The following is a 14925-nucleotide window of genomic DNA, read 5'->3' as shown; positions in this document are numbered from 1 at the left end:
AGTACTCTACTCCATTTGGGAATTGACTGACGTACATGACCGGATAGGTTTACAATCTTGTGGCACAGCGCGACAATCGCGACAATCGCAGCCTGGCTGAGATCTCCACGGAAATTGCGATTACTACCAAGGATGATAGCTTCGCTATGAGAACACTTGCAATCATGAGCATTGCATTCTTGCCTGGAACTTTCGTTGCAGTAGGTAGCGCCTAAAATGTCTTTATCTTCTGTCCTCTTCGCACTGACCCAGCCCAGTCTTTTTTCTCCATGGCCATGTTCAACTGGGAAGCCTCGGAGGGTGACCCGGTCCTCTCAGCCCACTTCTGGGTGTATTGGGCCGTCACCGGACCTTTGACTTTCGTGGTGTTTCTGATCTGGTTCTTTTGGTATCGAGTACATCAGAAGCATAACACGTTCGAAGAGAAACTCAGGTCACGCTTCCCGTCCCAGCATATCCCGAAGCCATTTGCTAGACGAAGATTTTGGGAAGGCAAGGTCTGGCAACCGATGCATTGGACATCATCCAAGGCGAAAGATGAAGAAAAGCAGGCCTTGGAGGCTGCGGAAGAGCTTGGGCTTTCGAATGGGCTGGCTTCTTCTATTGCGGCAGAGGCTGTTTTGAGACGAAGAGTGCCGACTGTGCAGGTACATAGGGCGGACACTATACCACAAGGCCCATTGAGATGATAGTCGGGGGAACTCAATCATTACAAAATCGAGAAGGCGGTTTGCTGACCACCTTCGCGAGCATTTGTCTTGAAATGGCTCCTGCCGTACTGTGCAGGATCAGTCCTTGTTCTTGGATTGATCGGGATGAAGCGAGTCGTAGATGTGGGCAAGGCGAAGACTGACAGAGCTGATAGCGATGAGTACATACTACCCCAAACAGATCGTGCTAAGGGTTAGATCAGCAAGAGTTGGAATGAATACAAACAAGGTTATTATTAATTTATCAACGGTTCGAGTGAAAAGAACTGGGAAATGGGTGTGGGTCTTGCAAAAAGCGAATCTACAGTAGCTGCAGTGACATCTTTCCTCCGATACCTTACCTGAATATATGCTCAAAGGCCCTCGTCTGACATCAAGTCTCTAAGCTCGCGCAAATTGGAACCGGATCACTTGCGCCTGGAAGACGTCGCCGTTATTGCGGGTAACCGACTTGATGCCCTCATCACGAGCGCTCTCAACCCTCATGTGGAGGTTGTCCGCAAAGGCTCGCACCTTCTCCTCACGGCCCAGATCCATACCCGTGTCCCACTCCTTCTGTCGCGACGGCTTCGCTAGAAACGGCCAGCCGCAGACGGACAGCTCGAAGAAGCCGTTGGGTTTCAAATGTGCACGCGCCTCCTTCATGACTGCCTCGAGTAGTCCCTGGTTTGACGTTACGGCTCGCATGTTTTGGACGTCGTCGGTCGGACTTCCATATACACCGCTATGCGGGTTGTCGAAGATGATCCGGTCGTAGTCCGGGGTTCCAAGCGGATATTTGGTCGCATCAAAACCACCAATGACTTTTGTGGTGTCCGGGACATCGGCGAGGCGCGCTTCGCCGATGAGCTGAATGTTGCGGATGTTGTCTTGGACTCTGTCCAGCTCGCCATGCTGCTCGTGAGTGACTCCATTCCTCTTGTCGATGTCGCGGTACAATTTATCGGTCGCTTCTCGTGTAAGTAGTTCAGTCGCCGTGATGGTGATGCCTTGTAGAGTGCGCGACGCGCCTTCATTCCCAGGGTTGATCGGCTGGGAGAGGTCGAGGCCACAGCGTATTGCCTTTGCTTGGTCGAACACGGACTTTTGCTTTGCGAGTTCCCATGGCGCGGAGTAGTCGCCGGAGCCTAGGTAAAGGTATGAGATGGTGGCCATTTGGGATCGTACGGTGGTATGTGTTGCTGTTGGCCGTCAATGCTCCCAAAGTCCTGACATTTAAACCCAAGGAGGTTGGAGTATGATCTCTATCAGAGGATCAGCAGACTCAGTCTGAGTGTGCGAGCATTCAGCTGAGCTGTTTACACAGCTCAGCCACGTAGCAGCTCATGCAAGAGGCTGTCGCTTTGGCAGACATGCAGAAAGCCACCAGTATCTCCACGACAGCAATGCTTACTACAAGTCAGCTATGAGCGTTGTGAAGTTTAAACACAAGGAGGTTATGGTAAGAGATCAAAGCATCAGCAGACTCAACATAGATGTGTGAGCAATCAGCTGAGCTGTATGCACAGCTCAGCTTCGTCGCTCATTCAAGGGGCGGTCGCTTTAGCGGACAGCCACCAGAACCTCGACAGCAGCGATGCTTACTACGAGTCAGCCACCATTTCTCAGACTTCAGACGTCAAGTGAACGATGCCGCTCAACCCATACGCATCGCGCATTGAGTCACTCGTCCGGCTTGTGCTCACAAGTACAATCGTCCAAGCTGTACATCGAGCAAGTGTAATCAGGCCATGGCGCATGCCACGGTCCTTTGACCGTTCGCTTCTGCTTCGATTGATCCAGGTCCTCCATCGCAGATACGATACTCACAAGTTCCAGTCCGCATGCTAGGTTCGTTGCGTTACCGGCACCGTTACAACTGCCTCGGCCCGCACCTGGCCCAAGCTCAAGCTCAACTTCACCCCACTGCATCACTCCCATCCGTTCCATTGACAAGGCCGTACCATCCTCAGATAGACATACTACATACAATGCCTCCATTCTGGACAGTCGGCTGCCTTTACGGCGCCACCTCCGTCGCCATCGGCGCTTTTGGCGCCCACGGCTTGAAGAAGCGCATCGCCGACCCGCAGCGCATCACAAACTGGAGCACTGCAGCGCAGTACCAGGTACATCTCCCTTCGGATCTAAGCCTTTAGTTACCTCTCTTTACCGCCGCACAAATTCCAGCGCAAAAAGCTGATACACAATAGCTCATCCACTCTGCCGTCCTAACCCTCGCCTCCGTCGCTGCGCCGCAGAACACTGTCGCCATGGGCCTCTTCACCGCGGGCATGACCATGTTCAGCGGGAGCATATATTTGCTTGTGTTGGATCCGCAAAGATGGAAGTTTCTGGGTCCGGTGACGCCGCTGGGAGGATTGTGCTTGATTGGGGGATGGGTTGCGCTTGCGGTGGGGAGGAGGCCGGTTTTGCCGAAGTTTAAATAGGTGGAATCGAAGGGGATAGAGAGACTGCAGGGAAAGGGGATTCATGGTATCCATGACCGAATGGAGAGGGACGTATGGGTGTATGATATGTGTATTTGTGCATCAGATGGCGTCGTATTTGGGAGGGAGGGTAGGTCTACACTCTGGCAATCTCCTCGACAGATATATTGAACTCAGCTGTGTCGCAATGAACTCAGTTGAAGTGCATATCAGCAGTACGGTTTCGAGTCCACAACCACATCATACGTCATTGCGGCTTTGCGCCCTCGCGCGCACCTTTCATCTGGGAAGCACAAACCACGCGGTCCCGGACAATCTTTGTTTCCGTCACCCGGAGGCACCTCTCAACTATATAAGATAACACCGGACCCACGCACTGTACGCAAGCCTCCAACAACTCATACCCGGCCTCACCTGTCACTACTCTTTCTTGGTCTATATATTGCAACCATGTCGTCAATTGAGGACCGTCACCCGCCTTCGAAGTATCTACCCCGCACCCTCCAGTCGGACAAGGAAGCTGTTGTGAGTCACTACTAGGTACCTTTAGATCGACCGGCAACGCCTAACATGCTACAGAGTACGGAGAAGACAGCCAAAGTTACGGTACGTGGTGCTGAACATGCTGAGCACGGCGTGATCGGCGAGATTGGCAGCGTCAGCCCGCACCATATTGCTAGTGAGTACTCAACTAATACTCAGTAGGTTGCCGCCCATCGAAACCAATGCTCCGAATCACCAGAGATGTTCCGATTCCTGGATTTGCCCCAGGACATACGCCTGATGGTCTATGAGGAATGCTGCATCGAACGAAAATACTACGATGCCACCTTAGATTTCGGCAAAGTATCACCGGCCGACACCGAAGTCGCTCTCGTTGTAAGTTCGCTGCCAGCCGTCAAGCTGCTACGGACCTGCACCACGATCCGCGCGGAAGCTGGTCCAATATTCCAGCGCAGGCAACTGCACCAACTAGCTACCGAGCCCATTAGATTGACACTCAGGGGTCGAGCGGTACCTAGATACGTGATATGGGTGAAGGACATCCTTCTCCTCATGGCAGGTCTCCGCACCCACTCTGCTATTGCTCCAGAACAGACCGGTCTAGCCCGATGGCTTCATGCACACAGTTGGGGCCACAATACAAAACCGCCTAGTCAGGCGGCAGAACTGTCCTCTACTGAGTCCGTGCGCAGGGAAAGAACGAAGCTCATCGTCTGCATCGATGTCGATTTCCGAGATGTCGATCTTTACCGTCAACCGAACCTAGCCTTTTTATTCAGAAAGTTAGGGGGAACGCAGACGCTGTCTGGCATTCTGCCCAAGGATGAAGATCTTGAACTGCGCGCAACCGGAACTGTTGACGTGGTTCTTCGGGTGCGGTGCCTCTCCTACACCCCGGAGTTCTACGATTGGAGAGGTTCTCCATTCTGGGATCTGTACAGGCCTGGTATCACAAGGGGGTACGCCACCTTCAGGGTGGGGGCCTTTGTTGAGATGGAGGAGTGGCAGCGGGATTGGGTGGAGAGTGGTTGAAACGCACACTCCACGACCTTCCGTTGGGGGAATACATGGCGCTGTATTTGACGGGCGAACTGGATTATTTGTGTGCGATGGGTATTGTCCAGGTGTGTTTGAGAGCCCGGCAAGAGAGTTGTATGAGAATGCGCGGCCGCTGCAGTTGAGTCTGGTGAAGGGGGTGAGCCACCATATCAATTTCCATAAGAATGCTACGGGCGCGTTTTGTGTGATTACGCAGTTCCTGGAGGACAATGGACTTTGAGGAGGCGTGTGGGCCGGTGGATATGAGAGGACGATGGTGTGGTGTGGTGGATGGTAATGCTAGTTTCTCCCGTGCAAGGGTCGAAAGGGTGTAGTGTGTGTGGGCTGAATTGGAGTTGTTTTGTTTCTTGTGCTCGTTTGATCCCTTTTCATTGCCACAGGCCGAGAAGTGACACATCCGGATCCGGATCCGCACCCGCTTCCTTCTTAGGCCCAGACTACAACGACTCAGTTCCTCCATGGCTAGTCGCCGACCACAAGGACAGCGCCCACAGGAATGAGATCTCCTCAGAATAAAAATCTTCCCTGGAAACATGCGCTTGTGCATGCCAGCCGTGGTCGTCGACCGTGTCGCTGAAGCATCACCTCACACGACTTGGCATCCAAATCGCATAATGCAAGTCGGAGACGATATCGTCTGGGAAACACATCAGAGAGATCCTGAGAAGACGAACGGAGCGCTCCAGGACAGATCAGGATCGCTAAAAAGCTGCCCTACGGATGCTTGCAGATGGGACACAGCATACGCGAGGCCTTCTTCGCGACCATCGGTGCCCACCGTGGGGAGACGAACGTGCATAAGCAGGTCAGACCGAACTTACCAAGAAGCAAGCGTCGTGGGCGTCCACGAACACGTCCGGACGACGTGCTAGCCGATCTATACGATAAATCCTTCGAAAGCAGTGCGAGGATCTGGTGGTCATTGCTGCTTACGAATTACGACGACAACAGGTCTTTTAACATGGCTAGTCGAAACCCACTCCAAGAAAACGCATCCGGACATACGCTTCTTTCGAACAAATTCAGTCTACAGTTCCAGTTCGCGAAATTCAACGGCAAGAGCGACGGGTATAAAATCCTGTTGGCCTGGAGCACAGTGCTATCAGGGATCTGCGAGTCACTCTTGACGCCTAATCGTGGTGACATCTTCTTCCGCACGGGAACAAGATACTTCGGCGCAGGCACAGGCGCGATACGCGATGGCGATCTCATAGTCCTGATAGGCGGCATGTTCTGTCCCATGATAGTGCGCCCATGTGCGCGGCGAAGGAGCAGATGCAGGCTGATTGGACCTGCATATGTGCATGGCGTGCAGAAAGGGGAGATTTGGGGGGAAGTGCGGAGCATCTTTCTGACTAAGGCACCGCGGATTGGTTGTCTGGGAGTGAAGAAGCATGGTGTCTCGAGGTACTACTGCGATCTTGAGCTTGTCCGACCATTGATTTGGACACGTATGATGGAGCGAGCAATACAGGATTCGAAGACTGTAATAGCCCTATTTGCAACAAGACGATGCAAGGAATAAGTGTGAAACGCTAAATGCAACCAGGCTGAAGATCTAGCTAGTGAGCCCCTTGATCCAACACATTTTACAGAATCAACCATCGCTGTAGGAGACAAGGTGAATCACCCAGACCAGAACATTAGCAAGAGTTCAGGAATCGTCTGATCCTCCGCAAACTACCCTTGTCAAACGGTGACCCCCCAATACACCACCTCCCTTCCTCCCTCCGCGCAGCGACAAACCCAATGAGAACGTCACAAAACTATTAAACGCTCCGTATCTTACCAACGAACCAAAAGTACGCCTATACTCATGAAGTCAGCGAAAAGGCATCATAAGAATAACACCCCGACAGCACAGCATAAGCACAAGCACAAACAGACACCGACCTTTCCAAAAGTATCGACAGCAGAAATTGTTCCATTTCTAACCGCATTTGCTTCCTTTGCCAACAATCGTCTACTTCGTAAACCTTAGACGCGTTATTACAAGCTACACTACATCTCAAGAACAGAAGCGTCATGAGACGCACCGCATCGTTCTCTCGTCAGATATACAGCACAGCTAGCTAGTATCACGATGCAGCAGCAGCAGGATATCCCTTGCGGACCAGACTAGACCAGACCAGACCAGCTCCCCCTTTCCACAATCACACACCAACGAATCGAGACAAAACCGCGATTCCATCTACTGATAGACGACCCGCGGACCTCACAGTTAGCGCGAAAAAAACACACGACATGTACTGACTTGTTACCAGAGCATTTGACGCCACTAAACGCACGTCTGTACTCCACCACGGCACATCGCTAAGGTACAATACAATGGACACATCACGAGCCTTGTCTTTATTATCCCTTCTAGCAGATACGTATATCTAATGATATAACGGCATTGCATCCCCTGAGAGCGATTCCATGGATAAAGTGGGGAATAGTTCGAAAGTACATACCCATGCCTTTGCTTTCTCTGCTACGGGATTCACGAGACTGGGTTAGGTTAGGTTAGGTTAGGTTAGGTTATGAATCTTAGCAGTAGGCTCACTGTTACGGAAGGGGAGTGGCACTGTGGTGTCACACGGTGGTTTTTGAACCATTCCATTCAAGACTGAACCTGGCGATGCTGTGCGATGCGATGCGATACCGGTGAGAGAGAGACTGTGTGCCTGCACCCATAGCACTTCTACCTTGCAAGATGGATGTGCGACGAGTAGACTAAGTGCTATTATAACATCCTCCGTCGCGTCCGCTCTACGTAGTGAGAGTCCGAAACTTCATAGCCCATTATGTATGTACACAGCGCCAGGCCAAGGCCCCACCGTTTCTCTCCATCACTCTCGCTTCGACACACGACATACGCGCGAGACACCCCTCGCTTTCAACCCAACCCTCACATCTCGTACGCAATCCGCACGAATATACAAAAAGGTGTACACAACCCCACGCGTCACCTCATTTCCTGACGTATATCTCATCCCATCGTAGCACCTTGATACCCATAACCAGCACGCGTACAGCCACCCTCGCCTACCCGACTAAGTAGCCAATCCCATCCTCTCGCAGCAAGCGGAGGCGAACCTACGCCCTATCTCCGACTCCGCTTCCTTCCAACTATTTCCCTCCTACGTACGTACGTACGCCGTGCCCACGGCAAACTCCACCTTCGGGGCGCAGACTTCCCGCCCCACACACACACCTTACCCCTTGCAGAAAGAAGCATTTTCCGATTCCATATATCTCGCAAAATGTTGACCTGTTTGAACTACGCCCAGACCTGGCGGCGGGAATGGAAGGGACCATGCACTTTGGGGTCGAAAAGCGAGGCGACGTGAGGTGGAATTCGCAGTGTGCTACCTACCTTGCCTAGCTTGGTCTGCGAAGGGGAAGAGGCGATGCTGGCGCCAGGTGGAGAAGCGGTATAACGTTAGGTTAGGTGTGCTGTGACATCGCCTTGCCGTGCCGCTGAGTGCAGTGCAGTGCAGTGCGGGTCTACCTTAGGCAGCCATGCGACGGTGCGGTGCATGTGGAATGAAATGAAAGGTCAGATGGGATTTGGAAGCACGCGAGCTAACGATGCGCTGCATCCACAGCGGCCTCCGTTTCTGTCGACGGTGTGCCCTCTTTACCGTACGAAGCAACCCTCGTTCAGCGCTCCAGCGCACTGGCTGGCGACGGGCCGCTTCAGACTAGCGTGCATGTGCGGCGGTGAAGTCGGGGGCCTGCGCAGCGGAATTCCGGCGGCTTCGATTCGAAATCCAGCGAGCGTGCCATCCATGGGATGGGAGCAGAGTAGCAGGCAGGCGTCGCGAGCGAGCGACACCGCCAGGGCATGCCTCCGTCACCGTGGCTGGCATCCTGGACTCGATAGGCACGCTGGCGATCGCGTCTGAGCGAAAAGGCCGCCTGGACGAGGGTGCGCACCGCAAGCGAGCAGGTCTTGGACCCAACGGCGAGGGTGCCAGGGTACATGGACGTTCAGCCCTGTCCGTGAAATGGGTGCTGTGCTGTGGCGCTAGGATTGCTGTGCTGTCCCGTGCCTCGTGCTGTGAATCCGGCCCCGGACCTGAACGTGCGCGCACATGGCCGGCCGAGAGAGGGGCTTGTCTTGGGTGTTCTTGAGCGCACGAGCTCGACTGTTTAGAACGGAACGGGACATATCTTTACATCCGACTAGTATTTGCTTGAACGCAGTGGTGGTGGCTCGGCGTGGAGAGAATGGGTGGGCCTGAATTGTAGACTTTACGCATCTACGCGTGCGGAGCAGCGCGCATCGTGTTTTGAAACGCTTGCAGCAACGTGCTCGAAGATGCGTGGCCGTGTTTCTGGCTGAAGGCGCCCCAAGACCGTCGGGACGTGAGCCTGCATCGAAGCAGCAGCTGATCTTCGAGAAGCTGAAGGGGCCACCGGTGCAACGCCTCTTTGGCCCCGCGTTCCTCTGCGCGACCGCCACGCAAGCACGCGGTATTTCTGCTGTCCATGCGACGCTGCGGTTGTGCACTGCGCGTCGTACGCCGCCGTCATGTGCCTTTTTCCTATCCAGTTCTCTGCAGACCGATCACCATTGCGGCCGGGTTCCAGGTTCCAGATTCCTGGTTGAAGTGCGAGAGTGCGAGGGCCTTGCCCCAACTGGCAAATGATCCTCCACCCAGGCTTTACCCGATGGAGAATACAATCGTGGGCGCTCAGTCGGCGAGCACGTTATCGACACGGCGAAAAGACATGCAGAAGGATTGTGCCGTGAGGGATGGGTGCACGGGATCCCATTTGCCTGTGAGTGGTATCAAACGGCGACCCCAGCCGCTCATCAAACGCCATGGAACGTGTTGTGCCGGGGATATCATAGGCCCGCGGAGCATCGTTATGACACGAGTACTCCATGCTAAAGCCAGCATCCCCCGTATACTGCCCGATTTGGTGCAAATCGCGACCCCAGAGCGAAGTCCAAAGTACGACACTCATGCATGGCGTACGAACGTGGTGACTTTGCCTGTTGCTGCGCGGGTGATTCGTCGCAACATTAGTGTATAGATATATAGTGACATCTACGTGCTGTCTAGTGTTCAATTCTGCGGACGATGCATTGAGCCTGTAGTGTACGAGGACAGTGACATCCAAGTGATCGACACAAAGGCATTGTCATTGCAGGGTCGAGATGATTCGAAAGATTCGAAATGACGGCAACATCCATCGAGAAGCGAAATGAAAGAAACCACCAAGCGAAGCGGCAGTCTCCGCGACCAAGTAACTTTGTGAAAAGGTCTGTTGAATCATGGACCCGTTGCGGACATAACCCAACGGTCGTACCGCTAGGGAGGTTTCGCACGGGAAGGACGGTTAGTTCTGCGAGAACCCCAGCAATAGCGCTCGGAACACGGTCGAGGACAAGGACCGGTATTGCCAAAGAGCCGAGTAGAACCGTATTGCAAAAGACCGATGCCGCGACTCAGGGGCTTCACGATGGAGTTTGATGCCAACGGACCCCACGTGCGTGAACTCGATGGAGTTGTACACCGGCCATTTTGCACCGACGCCCTAACTCCAGCGCCGCAGTGCCCCTAACCGTGCCACGACACCACTTCTCAACATTCGTGGTCCTCCTGATCAACAGCCCTCAGCTCTTTCAGCCGTCGGACTCATTTCTGGACACAAGACCGAAAACCAAGAAATAATGTTGCCGAAACGTGATTTGGGTAGGTATTGTCCCCGGGCGGTCCGCATGCGACGCACGAAATTCGCTCAGCCGCCGGGATACAACTTGCAGATGCAGACGCACCAGCGAGGCACATTACGCCTGGGAAAACAGCCTACAGTGAAGCCGGCGTGGGAGACGGCGGAAGGTTCCGCACAGCATCGGCGCGAGGAGAAAAGCGCAGCGGTAGCTAGCTAGTGACGTGGAGTGTCGAAGGGTGACGATAAGTGCAGGCGCAATAGTGAGGATCACCCTGTCCGCTTCGAAGCTTCGTTGTACTCGGAGGGCGTGAGTCACGACGAGGCCTCCCGTGATAGCCGCTGCCTGCGCTAGCCAAAGGTGGGATTCCGAGAAACTGCTCAGAGGACGCGTCTTTGTCTTGTAGAAGCTCTCCATGCTTTTGTCGGTTCCTGAGGTGAGCATAAGAAACGTGTCGAGGGCCCAACGGCTGCCGCAATACGATGCGGAGCCGTGTCAGCACTCTCTTCCAGCCCTATCTATGTGGACATACACAGTAAGCCGTCAGATACAAGCTGCCGAGACGTGAGATGGGTAGATCCGGGGTAGCGAGGGTATCCGAGGGCAACGTAAGCATCCTCTTCTGCTCATGACATCACCCTTCGCATCCTCCCATTACAGTAATCCTTTCGACTTGCCAAAAACTTGGTGCAGGCAATCTCTCTGTTGCAGCGCTTCTGCAAGCCAAATGCCAAAATTGAGGAGGTGCGCCTCCGCACGGGATAACGAACGCATGCCGATCTGGGAATACGTTGCGACGATTCGCATGGTCTGTGGCTTATCGGGGATGCGTACCCGCTGCGCTTCGATTCGCCGGCTCGATTAAAAAGGCCGGACGGTCGATCAGAGGCATTTGTTCAAGATGCACCGAATTGTTCGAGACCTTCTCAACGGCCTTTGTACCGGTCGATTTAGCTCGCAGTATCGGCGCAAGCTACACCGACTTTCGCTGCGCCGCGCTTGTCCACCCCACGGTGCTACTCTGCGAGGGGGAGATAGTTTGGGGCGGCCTTACAACAGGCTGAGCGATGGACGTTAAGACCGCGGATGCCGGCCGCTAGTTGCTAGGGGTCGATCACATTCGTCCTCGCGACAAGACATGCTCCGACCGATAGCCGTGGGGTATCCAAGACGTAGTAAGAAACTCGACACGAGCTGAAGTTGGAGGCTGTTCCTCATCCAAGCCTCGCACTACGACTTTTGGACATGTTGATCATGTCCAATCCGTGGTAAAGGCGTTTTGAAATAGAATCAATCCCCATCAAGCAATTCTCAGCCTCCTCATACATATGCATAACTGCGCAACAGCCGAGAATAGAAAACTTGTGTGAAAGGAAGTATCACTATGCGAAGTAACGAGACAGCCGCCGCTAGTCTGAGCGGAGCCACCGGCCGCTCCTTCTGCCACGTGACCTTGGCTGCTGCGTGCCTCTGCGCCGTCTCGCACGCTAAGTCAAGCTCTGGTAATGACTCTGAGCCGTACCCAAACTTTGACGATAGTACAAGCTTTTCGACAGGCGACGGCGCAAGACGGCGCATTGGCGCGTTGACCTATCTTTCAGCTTGCGCACAGCCCTGTAACATACCGTACTGCATCTCCCTAATGACGACGGTGCCGTCCGATCAGATCGCAAAGACATAGCCGAAATATTCGTGGAGCCAGCTTTGAAATGCTGCAGCTTAGATGTTTCCATCATCGTGCCGGATAGGGCCTCCTTCAGGCGAGCCTTCAGCCTCACACGCGTGTTCATCTCGTGGGCCGTGCACGAGATCGAGGATTCCCCCACTCCTAATTATCTCGGACCAATCGGATATTAGGTTTTCAGCTTTGTCGATCATTGGCTGTGCTTGACGATTGGGCAAGCTTTTTCCCATCTGCTCGCCACATACGTTGGTGGCTGCGTTGCACATTGCGGTGGGAGACCGTAGGGGAGGCCTGAAGATTGCAACCATATTTTCGGGACCATTCAATTCACTGCTTGCGATGTTTCTTGCGAACTGTGCTGTAGGTGCCTCGAGACGGTGAAGCCGACGACTAGGGCATTCGGGCCGCAAGTGAACCATCACAAGGAAACCGGAGCCTGGGGTGAGTTCTCTAGCTAAAGCTCCAGAAAGCTCGGTGGCGTGCCCGTTACATACCTGGAAATACCGATTATCGCCGTCACGGTTGATACTGGATATTTCTCCAGATGTCTAGCACTAACTTGGCTGTTTTTCCGCACACCAAGTTGCTAGCATACCAATGGTTGTTGCCGATGTACGCACGCATCCTCAATAGACACGTCTGGCCCGCCGCCAACTGCCATATGTAAGGCCCACGATCCAGGAGATGTATGAGTGTGAAACAGTGCAGTTGCGCACGCCGAGATAACAGGCCGTTCGCCGATAGGTTCGGAAGGATGAGGTTTCCCCCATAATCGATCTTAGTAACATCGCAGTATTTCTGGAGCGTTAGGAAGCCTGACCCCAACCCCAGATCATAGAATGTGCGTCGTCTAGTGCAATCTCCACGCAACCACTCAGGGTATTAGTCGTTGTGGAGGCCTTATGTTGACTTTACGCCTCGCGGACCAAGTGTAAACTTCAAGCACTAGTGTGAAGTGCCTTGTGGGAGCCGTTCAGTCGCAAGGAGAAACCCTTCGAATCAGTTCGGTTGGCCTAGTATCAGTATTGGGTGTATGATAACACAGACCTGTTTCCATGTCGCTATGTCCCGCTTTGGCCCATGCTGGTAGCGACTAGGAACGTAGATAACGTGCGCTTGCGCGACGCAAACCATCGTGCCCACTGAAACACAAACGTGGTCTGGTATAGACCACGGATGAACGGCCGGCAATTGGGAATCACTGTGATAGAAATTGCGCGTGATCAGCTAGCCGATCTGGAAAGGCCTGAATGGGCACTCACAAGTACAACTTTGATCTTAACAAGGTCTAATCGTAAACTGGCCTGGTGGTTGAACATGCTGAATGCGGATCGGGAACGTTGCCGGTACTTGACCGTAGTACATGAGATCATGTGCAGAATGGCGCATAGGGCTGAGAGCCCTGTTACACGATACGAGCGTTACAACGGGCCCTAGCGACTGATTGACGTTGGCAGTCGAGGAGATGCATGAGTTCGTTCACTTTGGCTATTTTCGACAAGCGTGGTGCCTGAGAGATATTTTTACGTTAAGTGTCGAAAATACTTCAAGCCAAAATACAGTATATGCTGCACACTAACAAATCCTCTAGCGAGGCACGGCAGGCGCTTCGAGACGCGGTTCGTTTGGCGCGCCCTTGCCGAAGGATTCGGGAGATACTCGCGACATCGGTCAGCCTCGTAGAAAAAAGAACGTGTTAAAGACGTTTGCGCTTGGCGAACGATTCAGGGACACACCTAGAAAGCATCAGTAAGCGGTAGGGCTCTCGGGTACGAGTGCTGCCTCGCTAATTGTAGCTGGGTTAGCGTACACTGTCGGTGAATTCGGGGACCTGTGTAACGGCGTCAGACCCTAAAAGGTGATGTTTACGCCTATTGTGGAAGGTGGGCGCCAGGAAAGGGGTGTAGGCGTACGCATAATGGGCCATTGCCGACCATAACTGTAGCTCTGATTGATCGATTGTTTCGAAACGTATTTTGGGGACGAGGCGGCCAGGGTTGTAGCCGGAGTGGGATTCTGCATGCAGCTTGCATGGTGATTGTGGAGGGGTAGCAACACCAGTAATAGGTTGTTATCGAACGAAAGCATGTCAGTCGAGAATCTGCCACGAGGTCTGACATCGCTCGTCCACACCTCTCCATATTGCCGGTGCACTGTGAGGGGTAGGTTAATATCGAGTGGGCTGCGATGCGGCAGAGGCTTGCCACGGCGCTTGCGATACTGCAAGGAGAATCTTGCAATGCCGACGATGGTGTGGCTGCATCGTTCCTTTGTCGATCGTGTGTGAGTAGAGGGGGAAGCTGGTAAAACGTTCTGAAAACGGGCAGCGCTCGAGGCATTGCGTGCTTCTTGGGCATCCTTTGACCCCGCAACCCTGTCCCGGTAGGCTCAGCGGTGGGCGCGCTCGACCGCTGTTTCCTCTTGTGGTCTTTGCGCAAATACCACAACAGAAGCAACTCATCTACAATGCATCCTCGTTTTGAGATTGGCTGTCGAACAAAGTGTCCTGTCCACACACAATCCCCAGCGTTGTAGCGTAGAGCAGAAGCACAAATCGCGCACGAACATTGCGGTGTGCTCATGTCTCTCATGGATGGGGTCATGCGCTCATCGGTGAAACGGGAGGTGAAGTCGTACGCGGGGGCACAAGGGGTTCAGGCGTCCATGTGCTGCTGTGGTGCAAGGGTGGTGAACGGTAGGCCCAGCGTACTGTGTAGGGCTGGCCATAGGGCTGACCTCTGTCGTCAATTCCCGCGCGGTAGTCCGAGAGAAGCCTAGCGGTCCTTGGCCATTGACTAAAAATAGAAACTAGTCCAGTCGCAGCGATACTTTTGCGAACACAACTCTGTATAATTGGCACACCCTACG

The 14925-nt window shown here is 53.6% G+C and overlaps 1 protein-coding gene across 1 annotated transcript; it reads right to left on the bottom strand.

The window, feature by feature from the left end:
- Positions 1-1091: 1091 nt before the first annotated feature.
- Positions 1092-1865, bottom strand: N0V89_006400 (uncharacterized protein; the record flags this gene model as incomplete). The annotated part of the gene is made up of 1 exon (XM_056215170.1): positions 1092-1865. The coding sequence occupies one exon, from the start codon at positions 1863-1865 to the stop codon at positions 1092-1094; it is 774 nt and encodes a 257-aa protein (XP_056072437.1).
- Between the last annotated feature and the right edge of the window lie 13060 nt (positions 1866-14925).

The sequence above is a fragment of the Didymosphaeria variabile genome (assembly GCF_027946475.1).
Source record: "Didymosphaeria variabile strain IMI 356815 chromosome Unknown scaffold_4, whole genome shotgun sequence".
In the NCBI taxonomy this organism is placed as follows: Eukaryota; Fungi; Ascomycota; class Dothideomycetes; order Pleosporales; family Didymosphaeriaceae; genus Didymosphaeria; species Didymosphaeria variabile.
This window is presented reverse-complemented; position numbering and strand designations above follow the sequence as displayed.